The sequence below is a fragment of the Dufourea novaeangliae genome, unplaced genomic scaffold (genome assembly GCF_001272555.1).
Source record: "Dufourea novaeangliae isolate 0120121106 unplaced genomic scaffold, ASM127255v1 scaffold89, whole genome shotgun sequence".
Classification (NCBI taxonomy): domain Eukaryota; kingdom Metazoa; phylum Arthropoda; class Insecta; order Hymenoptera; family Halictidae; genus Dufourea; species Dufourea novaeangliae.
This window is the reverse complement of record NW_015373988.1, coordinates 4,325,232-4,342,628: the sequence shown is the minus strand read 5'-3', so window position 1 is coordinate 4,342,628 and position 17,397 is coordinate 4,325,232. Positions and strand designations below refer to the sequence as shown.

The following is a 17,397-nucleotide window of genomic DNA, read 5'->3' as shown; positions in this document are numbered from 1 at the left end:
TAAATACGCTCTGACGGGATACACTTGCTTGCGTAATATATTTCCCGTCCGCCTCGACGAATTTAAGCACAAAATTGTTTATTAATGGAGAAAGTTACCTCTCGCTGTTTAAATGCTTCGTGCCTTGAATATAAGTCGCTCGTGATCCCGCCAGAAATTTCAGCCCCGAAATAATCAAGCCCCAGAAATTGTTATAAACGGTCCACGCCGCCTGACCCCCACCGGTCGTTCCCAAAGAAGTTAACGGTGACATTAACGCGTCGAACCGCCGATAAAGTCATCAAAGTTGCCGAGCCCGTTTGTAAGTGTACTAATTATCGCGCGGGAATGGGGATTAACTTCGCGAAACCCCGGGACCGACCCACCCTTGGTTAATATTCACTTGTCGCGTGAAGTTTACGCGATTTCAGTTCCCGTCACCGTATTTCCGGTGACAGTCGCTTCGAATTCGGTTTCTTAACCACTGGAACCACCGACGATGAAAGTGTTTCTAGTTCTGTCACGTTGGTAGACACGGGACATTTTGCAGATTATAGAGAAATCGATAAATTAACGAATTTCTTCAATTATGTATTGCAACAAAAGTTGAAAATAGAGCGAAGGAAATACATTGTTTCTAAAGCAATTTATACAGAGAAGAGCAAGTGTAGGAATTTCTTTCTAGGTCCGGAATAAAATAGAAAACTGATTTGTTCTGATGAAAGTTTTGTATGTTACTGTATTTTGCAGACCCCTATAGGCTATAAATGCATAAAATCCGTAGTTTAGTTATGACATTTTAATCAGTTTTATGAGAGTTTACGAAACAGTTATTTTGACTGCTTTCGTAGTTCTGGTGTAAATGAATCGATATTAACTTTGATAATTATTAAGTTATGCCTACGAGTTAACCACTGTTTTTTTTAACGTATAAACATAATTTATTAATACTTCCAGTGCCGTGGGATTCAACACATCAACATCGCTGTCACTGTTAATTAAAAAACTAACGTCAAGTAGTCTATAATGTTTACACACTTTTCACAGACTCGTCCTGGTGATTTTAAACTGTGATTAATAAACATGAGTATTATTAATTTCCCTTAAATCGAAGTAAAATACTTATTGGTTGATTTCAATATTTAACTTTTCCAGTATGTATGCAAGGTGTAACAAAAGTGTGGTAGGTTCCTGAAATAGGTCACTCGTGGGGTGATTTGGAACAAGTTTTTCCTTAGCAAAATTGTTCTCCGAGGCTTTGTTAACGATATATTAACGAAAAAATTATATGGAAAGAAATATTCGGAAAAGGAAGTATGATTTCTGCTTCACCTTGGTTCTAACGAAATCGTTAAAAAAGAAAACAAATCCTTCATATAATTTCAGTAAATTATTTTATGGAATCTAAATTTGCATAAAAATCTGCAGTCTAGTAATGACGAATATTCTATTAAAAATTCAATTATAGTTCTTTCTTCTTCAAATCTACTTTATTAAACTCGAACAATTCTGTTAAAATAATTTAATATATACCGAATACCTATTATATTATTCTTAATCATTGTATATTGAGTTGAACGGAATGTTTTTTCCTGTGTTTGTCGGTAGATACGATGGAGTGTTTCAACCGTACCTAATTGAAACACATTAAACCGTGGTGAGTACTCTGATAATAAGGCGATGAATTATGGCACTTATCGCTATAAATCATCTACGTCTATTGCCTTTGGCTGCGCAAAACGTACTCGTGCAGCATCTATACCAAAATCCATACAAACACCTCAAACACAGTCAAACCATACTGACGCCTTCTCCATACATTTCGTAAATGTTTCCTACTGATTCTGTGACAACAATGTGGATTAACAGTCATTTTCGTGACTCATAACGTCATACATGACGAATATGCACTTTTACTACCTGACAATTTTGAATCATTTTTACAGCAATAAAAGAACCGAGAATCTCAATATACGATTGTACAAAAAGTACATGATAGAATTGTGAAAGCAAAAGGGTAACTACGAATTAATTATTGACATAAGTTGTTACAGCGACATCTCAAAGAAAACGCAAAAATTTTCCTTTCAGCCCAATACAATACCATTTACTGTATCACTTATCTTCGACACTTCCACCACATACTTCACAAAAAGAAACGTGTCTAAAGCAGCCCACAGACGATACGATTTGTCGTACGACTGCTCGTACAATATATGTCGCTTCGACTGTCCAAACGGCAATTCCAGCCGTCGAGGCGATGTATGTCATACTGGTCATACAACAAACCGTATATTGTCTGTGGGAGTCCTAGCACTCACACTTGTACAATAGACTACCAAACAATCACTAAAAGTATTGTCACGAGAGTTAACCAATTAAAAAGTTTTGCAAATAAAACAACTTTTTTCACTTCCTCAAACTACACGTTAGTATTTAACACAACATAATAATCCAGATGAAATGATACTTAACATTACAACAGATTAACACTGTTCACTGATCGGGCACTCAATACTGAATGAATCCACACGCTTGGTTGCGCCCCTATATACAGGGTGAATCAATGAGAACAATCTACATAAACTATCTAGTTACCTATTGGGTTGTATCAAAGAACGTTTTAACGAATTATGCAGCATTTGAAAGGAACGCATCAAATGGATACAATTTGATATTTTTATATCTTATTCTTTTGTTAGGTATCAAGGTAGCATTGAGTTTTTTCAAGGTCAATGCACCTTTTCTTCATACCATCATGCTATAGTTTGCTGAATTCATCTCTCCACCGACAGGATCAACTTATTAAAAAAAAATGAAATGTGCTTGGAAAAAGCTCAAGACCACCTTGATATCTCAAAAGAAAAGATTAAAAAAAAGTCAAAATGTATCCATCCCAAGCCTTCCACAAAATGCTACATAATTTATTAAAATGTTTTCTTATATAAAACCTATAAATAACGAGCAATTTTAGATATTATTTCTAAAACGAAACATCCTTATCACGTTTAATCTACTCAAATGTAAGCATCGGACCCTGATTCAGTACGTAAAAAATAAACTTACCCATTACACTTTTGCAACGAAATTAACCAACCACAACCACTACCACTCCGAACACAAGATCCACGAGACTCATCCCCACGATTCCGAAATTAACGCACCGAAGACATCGACTCCACTGAAGCGCATCAATCCGACCACTGGCATTTGTTCCCTTATCCCAAGAGTAGAGTGGGAGGGAAGGCCTCTTTGTCCCGCTAAAATGGTACAACGATCCGTCCAACGAGACGAGTCACTAAAAATAACGAAAACATTCGCAATTTCTGTCCCACCTGAATGGTCATCACCTTCCTTTGTTTACAATTCCTGACTCGACTCGTTGGATAAGCATAGTTTTCATTTTCCCAATTTTTTTTCTCAAAGACCCCCCTCGACCGGGTCTAGGTAGTTTCATTTCCGGAGAAAGCGAAAGAATGAACAGTGTCCTCGGCTACCTGCGTAAAAGATAATGCATCGATTCGATTTCGACTATGACCGCCCGCGCACAAACACACAAAAAACACACAAACACACACACACACGTCTGGCGTGCTATTGTGCCTCGACCCCATAAAACAAATCCGGCGCGCATTTTTATTGGCGAAACATAGTCCCCTCCCCCGAAACTGTTCTATCTGGGAGACTATAACTCGTACCCTTGCGGCTGGCGGGCGACGAAGGACCTGGGCTAAGAGGGTTAGCGAATCGAAATGGGGGAGGGGGGAACTCGCCTTCCGAAGGGGATGTTCTCTCTCGACCTCCGGAGGAAGGAGTGAACGAACCGGAGGCGAAAAAAGAATGGACGGATAAAAAGTATTGGTTTGGTGGTGTGGTGGAGGGAGGAGAATGTGGGGAGAAAAGGGGGAGGTAGAAAGGGGCCGAGGGAACCGCTTAACAAACTGCTGAACTCACACCCCGCGGGATTTTATTTCTACTTAAATGGAGTCGCCTAGATACGCATTGGATACGGATATTCTTACCCCCGAATCTCTGGCCCCCGGGTTTATTTGTACCGTTTGTTAGACCCGCTCGATCTTCGTTTCGCACCGTTCCCCTTTTCCGCCACTCGAGACTTTTGGGAAAATTCCGGGAAACGGGACTGAATTTTCTCTGTGTGGACGCACGCCTTGCAATCTTTGGGGATTATACACGATTATCCCCGCCCGACGTTACCGTGCTTTAACCCTCGGACGCCTGTGATGGGTATGTTTTGACCTCACGTTTTTGAGAGCTTAGTAGAACTGTTCGGTTTACGATGACTGTCTTGGGCCGCCGATTGTTTAGATTAGAGCTTGTGGGACGATTTGGGTGTGTTTTAGGAATAGATTGTTTGATGGTATTCAGTCTGTATCTTGCAGAATAAAGACGTATTCGCTCGGAAGCGTGGGAGATGTCTTGTATGGTCCGATGATGGCAACAAGTAGGAGGAGTTCCTCTAGTGGAGGAGACTTGAGATTTTCCTTTGATAAATAAAGTTTTAATATCGTTTTTTTTTATTCTGCATTGATTACAGGTTAACAAAAATAGAAATCAATGTAAGCAAAGTAACTGTATGATAATATTTAAATTAAATTAACTTTAAACTTTGGTATATGGTTTTAAAAGAACATTGAATGGCACCTATACAATAAGTAGCCTAACGCAGGACAGATTCAAAATAGTTTAAAACAATCACAAAATTTGTGATATATTGATATTATATATTTCATGTAATTATCAGAACAGAGCTGGGCAAATTTTATTTGAAATGAAAATAAGAAATAACTATTTGAAGTAATTTCTTTCGGAACTTTATTTTCAATACTGTTATTTGAAAATGGAAATATTACCGATTCATTTGAAATAATAGCAATTTCAAATAATGACTTATTTTGCTACTTATGTATTTTAAATTTAGCAAAAGAAATAATACCCAAAATAATAGGCAACAAAAAGATTTTCTTTTAAGAAATTTACAGCACTTTGCTTTAAGCAGAACCTGTTCTTCAGAAAGCTCATCCGTCAGAGATTATTGCTTGGGTTCATCTAATACTGTTGCAAAAGAAAATAATCGTTCCACTGTTGTAGAAGATGGAAGAGGGGTGTCACTCTTAAGAAAAATGTAAATAAACCAAAATTCAGACCGAGTCACCTGACATAATTTCGAAGCACAATTTCACAATTACTTTTAAGAATGCTTTCAAATGATTGGAAAATAAAGTAACATTATTTAAATAATATTATTTCAGAAATGACCACAGGCGTGGAAATAATAATGAAATAAAATAACATGTTATTTGAAATAATATTTCAAGTAATATCATTTCAGAAGTGCCCAGGTCTGCATCAGAGCAGTCGGGAATATTGGGGCAAACCTCGTGAGCTTATTCTTGGCAGCTTGAACATTGAATCCAGTCTTTATCATTATACTCTGGGCGAACTACACAGACAGTTTCTTTGTTTGTGGTTTTCGGTGTCGATGGTTGCTTTATCTGCTTGGGTCTATTTGTCTTTTCAGACGTATTTCCCAAGTTTCTCTCCTGTTCCTTAACTGTTTCGCATTTCGAGTGTTGAACATGTAGCTAATGTCCGATACTAGATGCTGTTCCAGGCTAAGGGATCTCCCCCTATAAATTTTAATGTGACAATTGCTAAAAGTACGCAGACTGTCTCACGTAAGTGTTGCTACGAAATTTCAGGACTTTCCTTGAACTTTACAAAAAATTTTGTTAAACAAGAGTTGAACTATATTTAAGTGTGCATAACTTGTTTAAATCATCTTTATCTGCATTTTTGCTGCGAAATGAATGTTACCTTTTGTTTTTCAAACGGAACAACAGCATTTTTAAAATATTTTTCATTAAACGTATCGGGAAAAATCCAACAATTATAAATATGTTATAAAAGAAAACACAAAGAATGTAAAAACAGGTGTACAAAAGAATATGTTTCTACTTTTTTCACTTTTATAAAAGGGCAACTTGTTGAAAATATACAAATCAATAAGTTAACAAACTTCTTCGCTTGTACATTGCGAAGAATCTCAGGAAACACACTGCTATCACGTTTTAATCATTTTTATGAGAATTTACGAACCGCTTATTTCGATGGCTTTGGTGGTTCTAGTATTGAACACTTTTTTCCTGCTTTTAGAATTAACATCTGGAGCGGTATTACTTATTCATGGGACGACGCTGAGAATACACGAGACAGCGAGGTGCTTGGAAGAGAAACGGAAAGAAGAAATAATATATTTCAGTGTATGTCAAAACGATGAGGCACGATTCCTCTTACGGAGTCCAATTTATTGGAATCGTGAACACGGTGTATTCGCGGGCTGATAACAAATTAGCATTGAATTCAACATTTATATACAAACAGACAAATTATGACAACTATGATTGTATATTGCTTCACTTTAATTGAAATAAATATTATAATATCATCTACTGAATAGTTATTTATTAAAATATTTAACAAAGTTTTATCTTATTGTGAACATAAATTTTTAATTGTTGTTAGTATTTATAGATATAACCATTAAGAAACAAAAACTTTCAAAATTTTGAAGTTTGGACTTAAAAAAACATTTGTTGTTTTCTAGGTTTAATTTTTTTTATATTATGGTGAATTTGTATTCGTTGGACCAATGAGACTCACGTAGATTGATTAACTGAATTTTTCGTTAAAATAGAGTTAGAACAGTTACGAACTTGGGCGACGAATTGGCAGTTTGCCACGAGCCAGTATAATCATAGGGTAAAAAACCCAATTACTGACACTGTAAGAAATAACACTGACATTATTGCATAATTTTTGTATTAGCTGACCAAAAACATAAGTTTTAATTGTATTTATTATTATTTAATATGTTTAATTCAAGGAAAACGTTGTTGTTCGTTCTGAACCTCTACTTTAGTTTATAAATTCATTAGTTTCAAAAATATATCTCGAAAGCTATTACTGACGCCCGTAAAACGTGTTCGATCGAATTACTGGCATCCCAATTACTACCACCTAACCAAATACTGTCACCTCATATACCTAAATACCTAATATTAGTGACATTAATAGACACTAATAGTAAAAAATTATTTCACAGTAATAGAAAATTAATCACTCTCACCCAAAAACTGAAGTGAAAAACCTAACCCATCGTTGAACTATGATCAATATTACTTTCTACGATCTTTATATTACCTAAAACATTACATTTTATTACATTACTAGCTCCAACATTACAAATATAGTCTTTTCGTTAGTACCTTGTTTTCCCTTTCGCTTCTTCCGATCAACTAAAATTTGTTTACCATTTCACAAAAATGAATGAAAAAAGGAAATTAAGTCCAGTTCTTTCTATCCTACGAGTTACAATTTTCACACTAGAACTACCGACGATAAACGCATATTTGCTTCGATCGCTGAATAAACGTGAAAAACTTTTGAAAATTAAGATATTAAGAAATTGACTAATTTCTTCACTTTCATGTCGTAATAAACGGTGCAAAAGATCTGAGAAAATGTATTGTCACAACATTTTAATCGTCGTTGTAAAAGTGAATAGACAAATCATTTTAACTTGCTTGGTAGTTCTAGTGTTTCTGAATAAACGTGAAAAACTTTTGAAAATTAAGATATTAAGAAATTGACTAATTTCTTCACTTTTATATCGTAATAAAAGGTGCAAAAGATCTGAGAAAATGTATTCATCGTTGTAAGAGTGTATTGACAAGTCATTTTGACTTGCTTGGTAGTTCTAGTGTTAATTGCATGCAGAATTTTCTTTACGTATAACTTCACAACGTTTCTCTGTCATTTTAAGTAAACCAGTCTAAGATAACAGTACCTCGATAGGTGGCAGTAAATGGGTCTTTTATCCTAGAATAGGAATAAGGAATTGTTGTTTCACACATGGTAGGACGGTGCTATTTTATTCAATGCTATCTACGCGTGTTATATCCACGGCCGTAATCGCGAAACGGTCGCAGCGACGCGTGATAACGGGGTTGATCCTCGGGGGTTGGTGTGGTGAACGCGGTCTTACCTTGTACGGGCCAAGGTTTTCCACGATGCAGGTGAAAATGGCCACGCGACCCACCGAGACCGTCAGGTTGTTCAACGGTCTGCCGAACCTGGGTAAATCTGCAACACGAAAGGCCCTCGACTTGAGTGTCCCGTCTCTCTCTCACAGGCAGCCACTTCACATAACCCGCGGTACATACACACTACTCGTCCCCACTCGTTTGCTTACTTACTGCTACTTATACTTATATAGCTCAGAGACCAACGGGGCCGTGCAAAACTTGGCAAAGTACTCGAGCAGCTCGGCGTCTGTGTGAATGGGCCGAGTTAACGTAAGCGGGTCAAGCAGCGACTAAGCCTAACCTCTTTATGTTGAGATCCTTGTCCCATGGACCACCGGGGAACAACGCGGTTCGATCATCTTAGAAGTTAGCCGCACGACCATCGCACCGCCGTGTTCCGTGGGAACAAATATGGAACTCCCAGCGACTTAAGCAGACCCATTTGGGAGATCGAGAAAGTTCATCGACCGAATTTTCGGAGAACTTAGGAATTCCGGTTTATGTACTAGAACTCGTTGAAATAATCTATAATTATTATGGAAGTTTTTGAAATTCTTATTACTAGTTTTTACTCTTCAGAAAAAATGTCAATAAAGCAAACTCAGACCTAGCGGATATAATTTCGAAGAACAATTTCACGATTATTTCGAAGAATCATTTCGAATGATTAGAAAATAAAGTAACATATTATTCGAAATAATATTTCAAATAATGTTATTTCAGACGTGATCACAGCAATGGAAAGAATTACGAAATAAAATAACATGTTATTTGAAATCATAGTTTAAATAATATCATTACAGAAGTGCCCAGGTCTGCTTCGAGACCTGTAATAATTTAAAACGAAGACAGCTTGTAACACTTTACGTGGGACACCTTGTATAAATTACATCGTGCTCTGATTCGATCTCGAGATAAATTCTGCAAACCTAAACGCAGAAGCTATGCGGACGATGAATGATTATCTCCTATCTAAAATGGCTATAGTTCAACGAAGTGCCCGGCTCCCGCGTAAATTCCAGTTACAAATACACACCTGTACCCTGTGTAATACAACGTCAAGAAGGCCCGTGGTGGAGCCGGCAACGAGATCATCTCCGATAACACAACGAACCTGCATGGTAGTAAATTCCTCCGATATTAGACCGGGCTTCCCTAAATCGTAACAAGTAACGACACCGCTGTTAAGCCGGTAAACGGTAATTAGACGTTGATCGTCTTCTAAGGAAATATTGATCCTCGCAACGAGGCAAGACACAATCTCAGACGCAAGCTGCCGCCTATAAACATTAATTTCCGGGATCCTCTGCAGAGAGTTTAACTGGTTTACATTCGTGGTGCGCGTCCGACAATATCCACGTTTCGATATCGTTAACGGTAATTAAACGTCGCGGTGGCTTTACGTCCCGTAAGAACACCGAAAAGTTTCGCCCCATTTACCGAAACCTACGGGAACGGAGTATTAAGTGCGAGTGGTCACGAAGTGTCCCTGTTGTTTGCTCGACTGATCTATTTCCAGTTTCCAAGTCCTGTGTGGAACGAAATTCACCGATGTACGGGGGCTAACATTTGGAGCACAACAAATTTCAGGAGGAGTGCAATTATTAGGGTGGAACGAAAAAATCAAAATTTTGATGAAACCTGCAAAAGCTAGTTTCTTCATATTCAATTTCTTTTTGTATCTTCTAAATAAATTGTTTCAAAACCTACCATTGCGTCAAATTTTTGTTTACTTCTATTCATAGAGCATACACAGCAAAATTGATCGTTTCATTTGGGAATGACCTGAACAATTTAGAAAGTTGAAGAAAATCGAAGTTTCTTAAGTGCAATGCTACGTACCAATCTCAAGAAGTAGATTTATTGGTTATTGATTATTCGACGATAGTAAATTCATTTAAGCTCAAATTCGTTTAAAGTTTAGATCACGGTTGCTCAATCTTAGCTGATATTCTCCAGAGATATTTCCACAGACAGATGTATAATATATATCAAAGGAATTTCTTTTCGGTTCCAGCAGTTTATCGTGGGCTTTCGTAGAATGAAATTGGTTCTTGCAGTTTCGGGCAACCGGCTCTCGATTATCGTCGAAAATATTTGTTCGGAAGTTTTCCGTTCTAGTACGGGATATTGGTCGTACTTCGATGAAGTTCACGAACCGATAGTATGTATTCTTAAAAACAGATTTGTTGTTACCATTGAATTGGGAATAAATAAGAGACCCTTGTAACCGCAATGGAAACAAATTTAACAAAGGTAATTAAAAATGTTTCTTGCGCGTATAAATTATTGCAATTACAGGAACAAGCAAATGAAGAGTTGGTTCGTTGTAATTATAATAATTATGCAGTCTGAACGTGGACGAATATTATTTCCTAAATTCGTTCTGTTAAAAATTAATTAATCACCTTGTAACTGCGCGTTCGTCTATTATCGTGGAAACAACAGCTTCGGTATCTTAATAGAATATTCTGGGACGTGCGAATCAATTAGGCACGAAATGATTTATCGACCGGCAAACATCTATTTTTCACTGTCCTGTTGTCAACACGATTTGTTATTATTACGCGTAGACGTCAATTACACGCGTTTCCCAGCGTCCCTACGTTTCCGCGGATGCCCCAGGTAACTGTGGTCCGACCGACCGATATTGACGCACGTTTGTTTCCATAATCGTAGATCAGATATCGAGCCAACAGGATTGATTTCCAATGTTCAATTAAGAGATACATTAAATCCTTCTTTACGTATGTATGCGTCGCACAAATTACGTTCTAACTATACTGGTTCCTTCAAACATTCGGTCGAGTACAAGGTTTGTTCGGAAAATTGCTGGAATAAGTCGACAACATCAATTTTGTGCATATACAAATTTTACAAAAAGTCGCGTTTTAATATAAAACTGTTTTGCATCTTGATGCCCCGAAAAAGAAATACAGTAAATGCTCGATGAGGGGTCGAAGGATCCTCGGCACTTACAGGGCGAGGTCCCCTTTCTAATAATGAGCACATCGATAGAGCTTGTCATTCTGAAGCCAATGATATTTGTTTTAACTCCATATGGCCATTAGTTTAGAAAATATTTAATATTCAGTGGAGAAGAGTCTTCAAACACTCATCGAGTGTATTTCATTCCTTTGGAAATTATGATTTCTTAAAGCTGTGGCTACATGCTCATATACATGTATACTACCGTTCAAAAATTTAGAAGCACCCTATATTTTTTAGTTAAATAATCCTTTATTAATACATTGAAAGTAACAGCCAGTGAAAAAATTGTATAGTATATTTTCACTACTTAGCATAAAGTCTCTTTTGCTAACCACAATTTCTTTAAAATTCTTTATCTTAAAAATGAAAGTGATCATTTCTACGAAACAAAAATTTGATAAACACAAGTTTTTTCTTACTTTAAGCCTCTAATCGTAGTAAAAGATTTGCAACTTGTTTTTTCCAAATTTTATTTAACTGCTTCCAAACTTTTGAACGGCAGCGTATGTGATAAACTGAGGATACCCTTGCACCAATCCGAAAGGTTTCCAGTAATTGACCCGCGCTACAGTCCTCAGCTCAGTTATAAATTAGAAATAACGACAACAATAGTTAAACACCCATATGAACATCATCTTTCTCATACTTCTCTCGGAGATAAAAACATTTTTCGGGAAACGGAACCGCGATTGGATCGAAATAGTCTCGGAGCACCGTAACAGAATCACGTATAAAACTGATCGTCGTGCTAGAAAAACAACGGGGAAATTCCGAAAGTTCGAAGTCTTTCGATTGTTTATTTAACTGCATGCCTCACGACCACTTGGAGTGACGTTAAAACAGGAAATAGTATGGGAGAAAGCGTCGAACGAGTATATTTTTCGGATTACGATGACAGCGACGCCATTACAGGGACCGGAAGTAGCCCCAGTATGTCGTTGGAAGAACAGAAATAGGTACAGTCCCAGTTACAAATTGATATTCTGTCAATTCCGGGCAGCTGTTCTCGAATTTATGTGTAATTACGAGCACTCCCGGGAACAGCTATTGCCTCATTTTCAGCCGCTCCTTCTTTTTTTTTATCGTCGCTCCGGGGAAAATACGATAATCGTAGTGGCACTCGTTACAGTGCCACAGTTCCCCCTCTTGTATCAACGCAACCGTTACGAAAGCACCACCTGAAGGGCAGCGCGCTCGGGCGATACAGATCAGCCAATTATCTCAGATTTGTGGATTAAGGACGACGGTACGCGAAGCGCCATACGTTCATTCCCCGGACAACGTATAATATACACGCGATAATTATACAATGAGCGTACTCGTGCATTGTCAGCCAAGTCTTCTGGATTCCGACAGTACGGTTCGAAATACTTCCCGGTAATTGGATCACATGCCAACAGTTTTAACATATAATTATACCGCTTTCAACGTTACACGTCGATTGCTGTTAAGTTGTCACAGTATGCATCATGTTGCTCTAATGGAAGTAGCAAAACTTGTTACCGTTCAGTATAATGCACGGGAGAATCGTACGCAAAATGAAATGTTAATTTTTGAAAATGATTAATTTTTTTATTTGCTGTTTAACCCTCGTGGTAAATATTCTTTACCAGAGGAACGTGTAAATTAATTTGGCACTAGCAATTTAGATATACAGGATGGTATTAAAAAAAAGATGCATTGACCTGGAAAAAATTGAAGGTTACCTTGATATCTCAAAAAAGTAAAATATGTATAGAAAAATGAAATTATATCCGTCTGATGCGTCCCGTAAAATGCTCAATGTTTCGTTAAAATGTTTTTTGATACAGCCAATAGGTGACGAATTATTTTAAATACTAGTCCTTATTGACTCACCCTATATAACGATCAAGCGATATTTAAGTATATTTCTTTAATTCACTTTTCGCTTAGACTAAATTTAATATAGAAAATATTAAAGCAACAATTTATAGAGCAGAAAAGCGATGAAAATGATTGACCTTTTTATTTGGGGGTTGTAATACCAGAGCTCACCGCTTTAAGGAAACTCATAATTCCTCAAAAGCGGGAAGCTTATGAATATAATTCCAGCTAACTAGAGTGACAGTATAAACCTCAAAGATATTACACATTTCGTTAAGAAAGATCGAGAAACCGTCGAATAAACTTTATTTCATAAACAGTGTAAAAGAGCTTACGTGGAACTCTGTGTATACACTCCCCAAGCAGAGTTCCCTCAGACTATCATGATATGTAAAAGAACGATATAAACAGTACACCAAATCTTTAACGTTATCTTAGGTAAATTCGATAGTTAAAAAACAAACATGTATACGAAGACATACTAAGATTACAACGTCATATGAGCAACGTGTAGTAAATAAAATGTGTTTCGGTGAATCTTGATAGCGTCAACATTTATTGACCCTTTGACAATTTTACGTGAAATTGGGAGAAGGCAAGTTTAAAAATTCTATGAATGCATGAATATTTACTGGGTGTACCTAGGTAATTAATGACACGCTTCAGCAATTTCATCGGTTCAAACGTTTCTGTTAACGGAAACAGCTTCTTTTTGTGTCTTGACCAACGTGCACTGAATATCGCCTACCAGAGGTGCACTCAATATCGCTTACCTTTTAGTGCCGTATTTGCTACAGATGGGACCACGAAATGTGCAAAGGTACAGACCTGAAATTTGTTTGCCCAGGATGTATACGTGATCGTCCCAAAAAATAATATATCTTCGTACTATAATAATATAGACATTTTGAAATTGTATTTCTTTATTTTTACAATAAAGATATTTTTTTGAACATAATCCCATTAAAAAAGAAGTTTGACGAAAATCCTCCAAAATATTCATACGTTTCAAAATAACAAACACACATATAAATATAACTTTAAAATTTCATGAGTACACGAATTAATTAATATTTCTCAGGTAAACAATATTATGGGCACCTTTTCACGATCCTGATTTTTGCTTGTCTCTTTTTTCTATCATTTGAACGATCGAAAATCTTTGGATTTTAACAATTCTAACCTACAGTACAGAAAGCAAAAAATTTTCTTGTTTATCTCAGACTAACTGGATACAAAAAATATCATTTACCCTTCAACTGAAAACCTGCATACGCCATATTAGGTACGCCTATCTTCATAAAAATCTGCGTTTGCCTGGACTTCCATAGTCTACCAATAGCATCGCTGCAAGGGTATCCATGGAACTGGAGCAACAGTTGCCTCGCTACCACACAAACGACCCATCAAAAGAATCAATTACCGATCCCCTCCATCGACAATAAGACGCACTCGTGAAAAGTGCTCGCCCGGATCGGTAGAATCACGCATAAACGTCCCGTCGTTTTACATACTTTTCCTTCTTTTTTCGCAGAATCGAGCTTCGACGCAGCTGCGGGGCTTCACCTAAAGTAAAAGGTACTCGACGAGATGGCATTAATGTCGCCGCCGCAGAGGTTGGCGATTCATCGAATGAAAAGGGGCAAACAGCGAAATATCCCCGGGATGTGCATCCGAGAATCCTTGAGCGTAGTATCAAGAGAAATCCCACGGCTGTAGAAATTGAATTGCGCGTCGCTGCTGGTAAGCTCGGGCTACTTATTTAATACCGAGCGGCATTTAATTGCGGTGAAATCGGATTTTCCTGTTACACGGAACGTTCGAGCCGATTCTTTAACACACTTCCGGTCCCGCACGGAAATTCATAAGACGTTCGAGATATTTTTAATTGTGTGCTTCAATAGGCTCGTTCCCGAGGTGAAAGTTATTGCACGATTTCTGAAACGAGTAATTCGACAGTTAGATCGAGGATTATTATACAAATTCAAAGTTTTAGAGATTGATCACGAACAGTGGGACTTAAATAGAGAATTAGGGAAATTAAATTTTATCCTTTCCACTAGTTCGGTTAGATGCACCAATAATTGAACACTACCAAAAGAAATTACGTTATTAATATAAACACACGATTAAATATTGATTTTTTCAGTTCCTTGCTTCGTATTAATGTTCATTTGCTGATAAAATGTATTTTTCCCTTTTAATTTAATTGATTACACTTTTCCAATTTTTCAAATTAGTATAGATATTAGAAAATGTAATTATCATGTGCCGAATGTTTATTAATACTATTATTATTTAAAACTCGACTTCAATAATCACAAAACCTGTTAAGTGTCCATTCATTGGAGCGTTGCACGAAAAAAATAGGTGCATAAAATCTGAGGTCTGATGATTATGCTAGTCGAACGATTTTGAAATTCGCGGATAATTATGCACACATGAACTTCTCTGTCGGGTAGAACTGATTTTTATCGTGAATATAGAAACGAATGGAGATGGATTTGAAAAATATTTCGAGTGTGGCGCTTTTTCAATCGACACAATGAATGGATGGAATTCCTGAAAAGCTGCACTTCGGAAGGTTTTGGTGATATTTGAATTAAAATACTGGAAGGTACGCCAGCCAAGTATCGTTAGTTTCCTTTTGACAGATATTTCATATTCTCTATACTTTTTTTTACTTTCATTACTTGTTTCATGAATTTTTTCGTTACAAATTAAACTACTGCTGGGGAAAAGTTGGGTGAAAAAATTCTTTCCGAAATACTTGTGTTCAATAACACACTAATATATTGTTGAAAGTCATGTATATGGTAGCATATAAATTACTTTCGTTAAACATATTAAGTCTATCGATGGATAATTCACTATTTTGTCCAACCTGTTTAATAATAGTTACCATCATTCTCTATTAAGCTATAGAAGTCATTACCAAGCAGAAAGTTCAAGAAGTACTTACAATTTACATTACATCCAGGTTCCTATTCTCTATTTTTCCATATTTCTATATTTCTATATTTTCTACTTATTCTACGTTTATCCCTCGAATTCTCAAAGCTCAAAGTGCAACTGAATATAGACAATTCTATTAATTCCTATCTTTCTTGATTTAAACAAACAGTTTGAAGAGATTTTGTGAAAACTGTTTATTGTGAGTATATCGTGAAAGATGGACCAGACCAAAACTCCTACCAGCTATTTTATTACCTATAATGTTGAAATAAGTACTAAACTCTTCATTAGAGTTCACTAGATCCTATAAACTTTTAATTTCTTCATGTCACAGGCCAAGTAAAAGACGACACCTGCAGGTGCCTAGAGAAACTGAAGGGTTAAGAAAGTCATTTTCCTATTGGTATAACTAGGGTGGATATTCAAGATAGTTTCAGTTAAATGAAATATTTACACTATCCCTGTACTCGTGACCAATACAAATACTTCTAAAACTAAATAAATTATAATGCAACTAAGATTTCATAATGCTAAATGCAACCTAACCTAACATCTTCCTTCAAATCCGGCGGCCATCTTATCGCCTTGTTCAACTTTTTCGTTTCAGCCTTACAACTGCCGATACCGCGATTATATTATACAATTATATAGACTTTAAACTAAGCAATCAGCCTGAAATATATTTTCTCTAACCGAACACGGGAAAAGCAGCTCCTTCGTCGAAGAATCCTCCGGGTCCATTAATTTCAGCGCGTCGATTCGTCGCCGTAAATCGCGCCTTCTTCAACAGCCCCGGGGAGTTTATATTCCATCCGCGACAGCGTCGATTTATCGACACGAATCTCTCAATACTCGAAAAAAAAAAAGAAAAAAAAACACTGTCGTTGGAATGTGCCAAAAATTTACTACGTTGTAAACAAGACCACCCCCCGCAGAGGGAATCGACTACTAGCCAAATGGCGAGTGGCGCCGTGATCTGAACGAGTCGAAAATACGAAAATGATAACGGCTCGTTGTTTATTAACGGAGGGGGGCCACGCAGTGCTCACGTAACGTCCATTTATGAAATAGAACGCGGAAACAATCCATCGCGGTGTATTTGGTCAGCGGTCGTGTCGCTGTTGTTTGCGCAAACCCTCGGCCGTAGTATACGATATAGCCTATGTGCTTTTAGGCAGTTGTTACGTTGGAAAACAGAAATGATTGATTTTCACGAGACGCATCGAATTTCACCAAACGATGGACGACTTTCAATACAGAAAGTAATTAATTGAGTACGTTAATTTCTGCATCGGCCGTTCTACGCTGGGCGTCAGTCCGATTCGGCACTAGTCGTTCAATTTCAGTAATTTTTTTGCGTTTCAACAATCTACCCTGGTTAGGCAAAATGAGGTATATAACAAATTATCCTCTTTCAAGATTTTTTCCAAATATTTGGAAGTCCACGTGTTCTTTTAATTTTTAATTTAATAAATAAAATAAACATGATTTAAACAGTATCCTACATTAAAATGTCCTACGA

General features: G+C 36.9%; 1 protein-coding gene across 1 annotated transcript in view; it reads right to left on the bottom strand.

Moving 5' to 3' along the window:
- The window catches only part of LOC107187502 (neurotrimin-like), a 173,761-nt gene that overhangs the window by 76,560 nt on the left and 79,804 nt on the right, over positions 1-17,397 (bottom strand). The window contains exon 2 of the mRNA XM_015575621.1: positions 8,045-8,142. Coding sequence (XP_015431107.1) covers positions 8,045-8,142 — 98 coding nt within the window. The remainder of the gene's footprint in view (positions 1-8,044; positions 8,143-17,397) is intronic.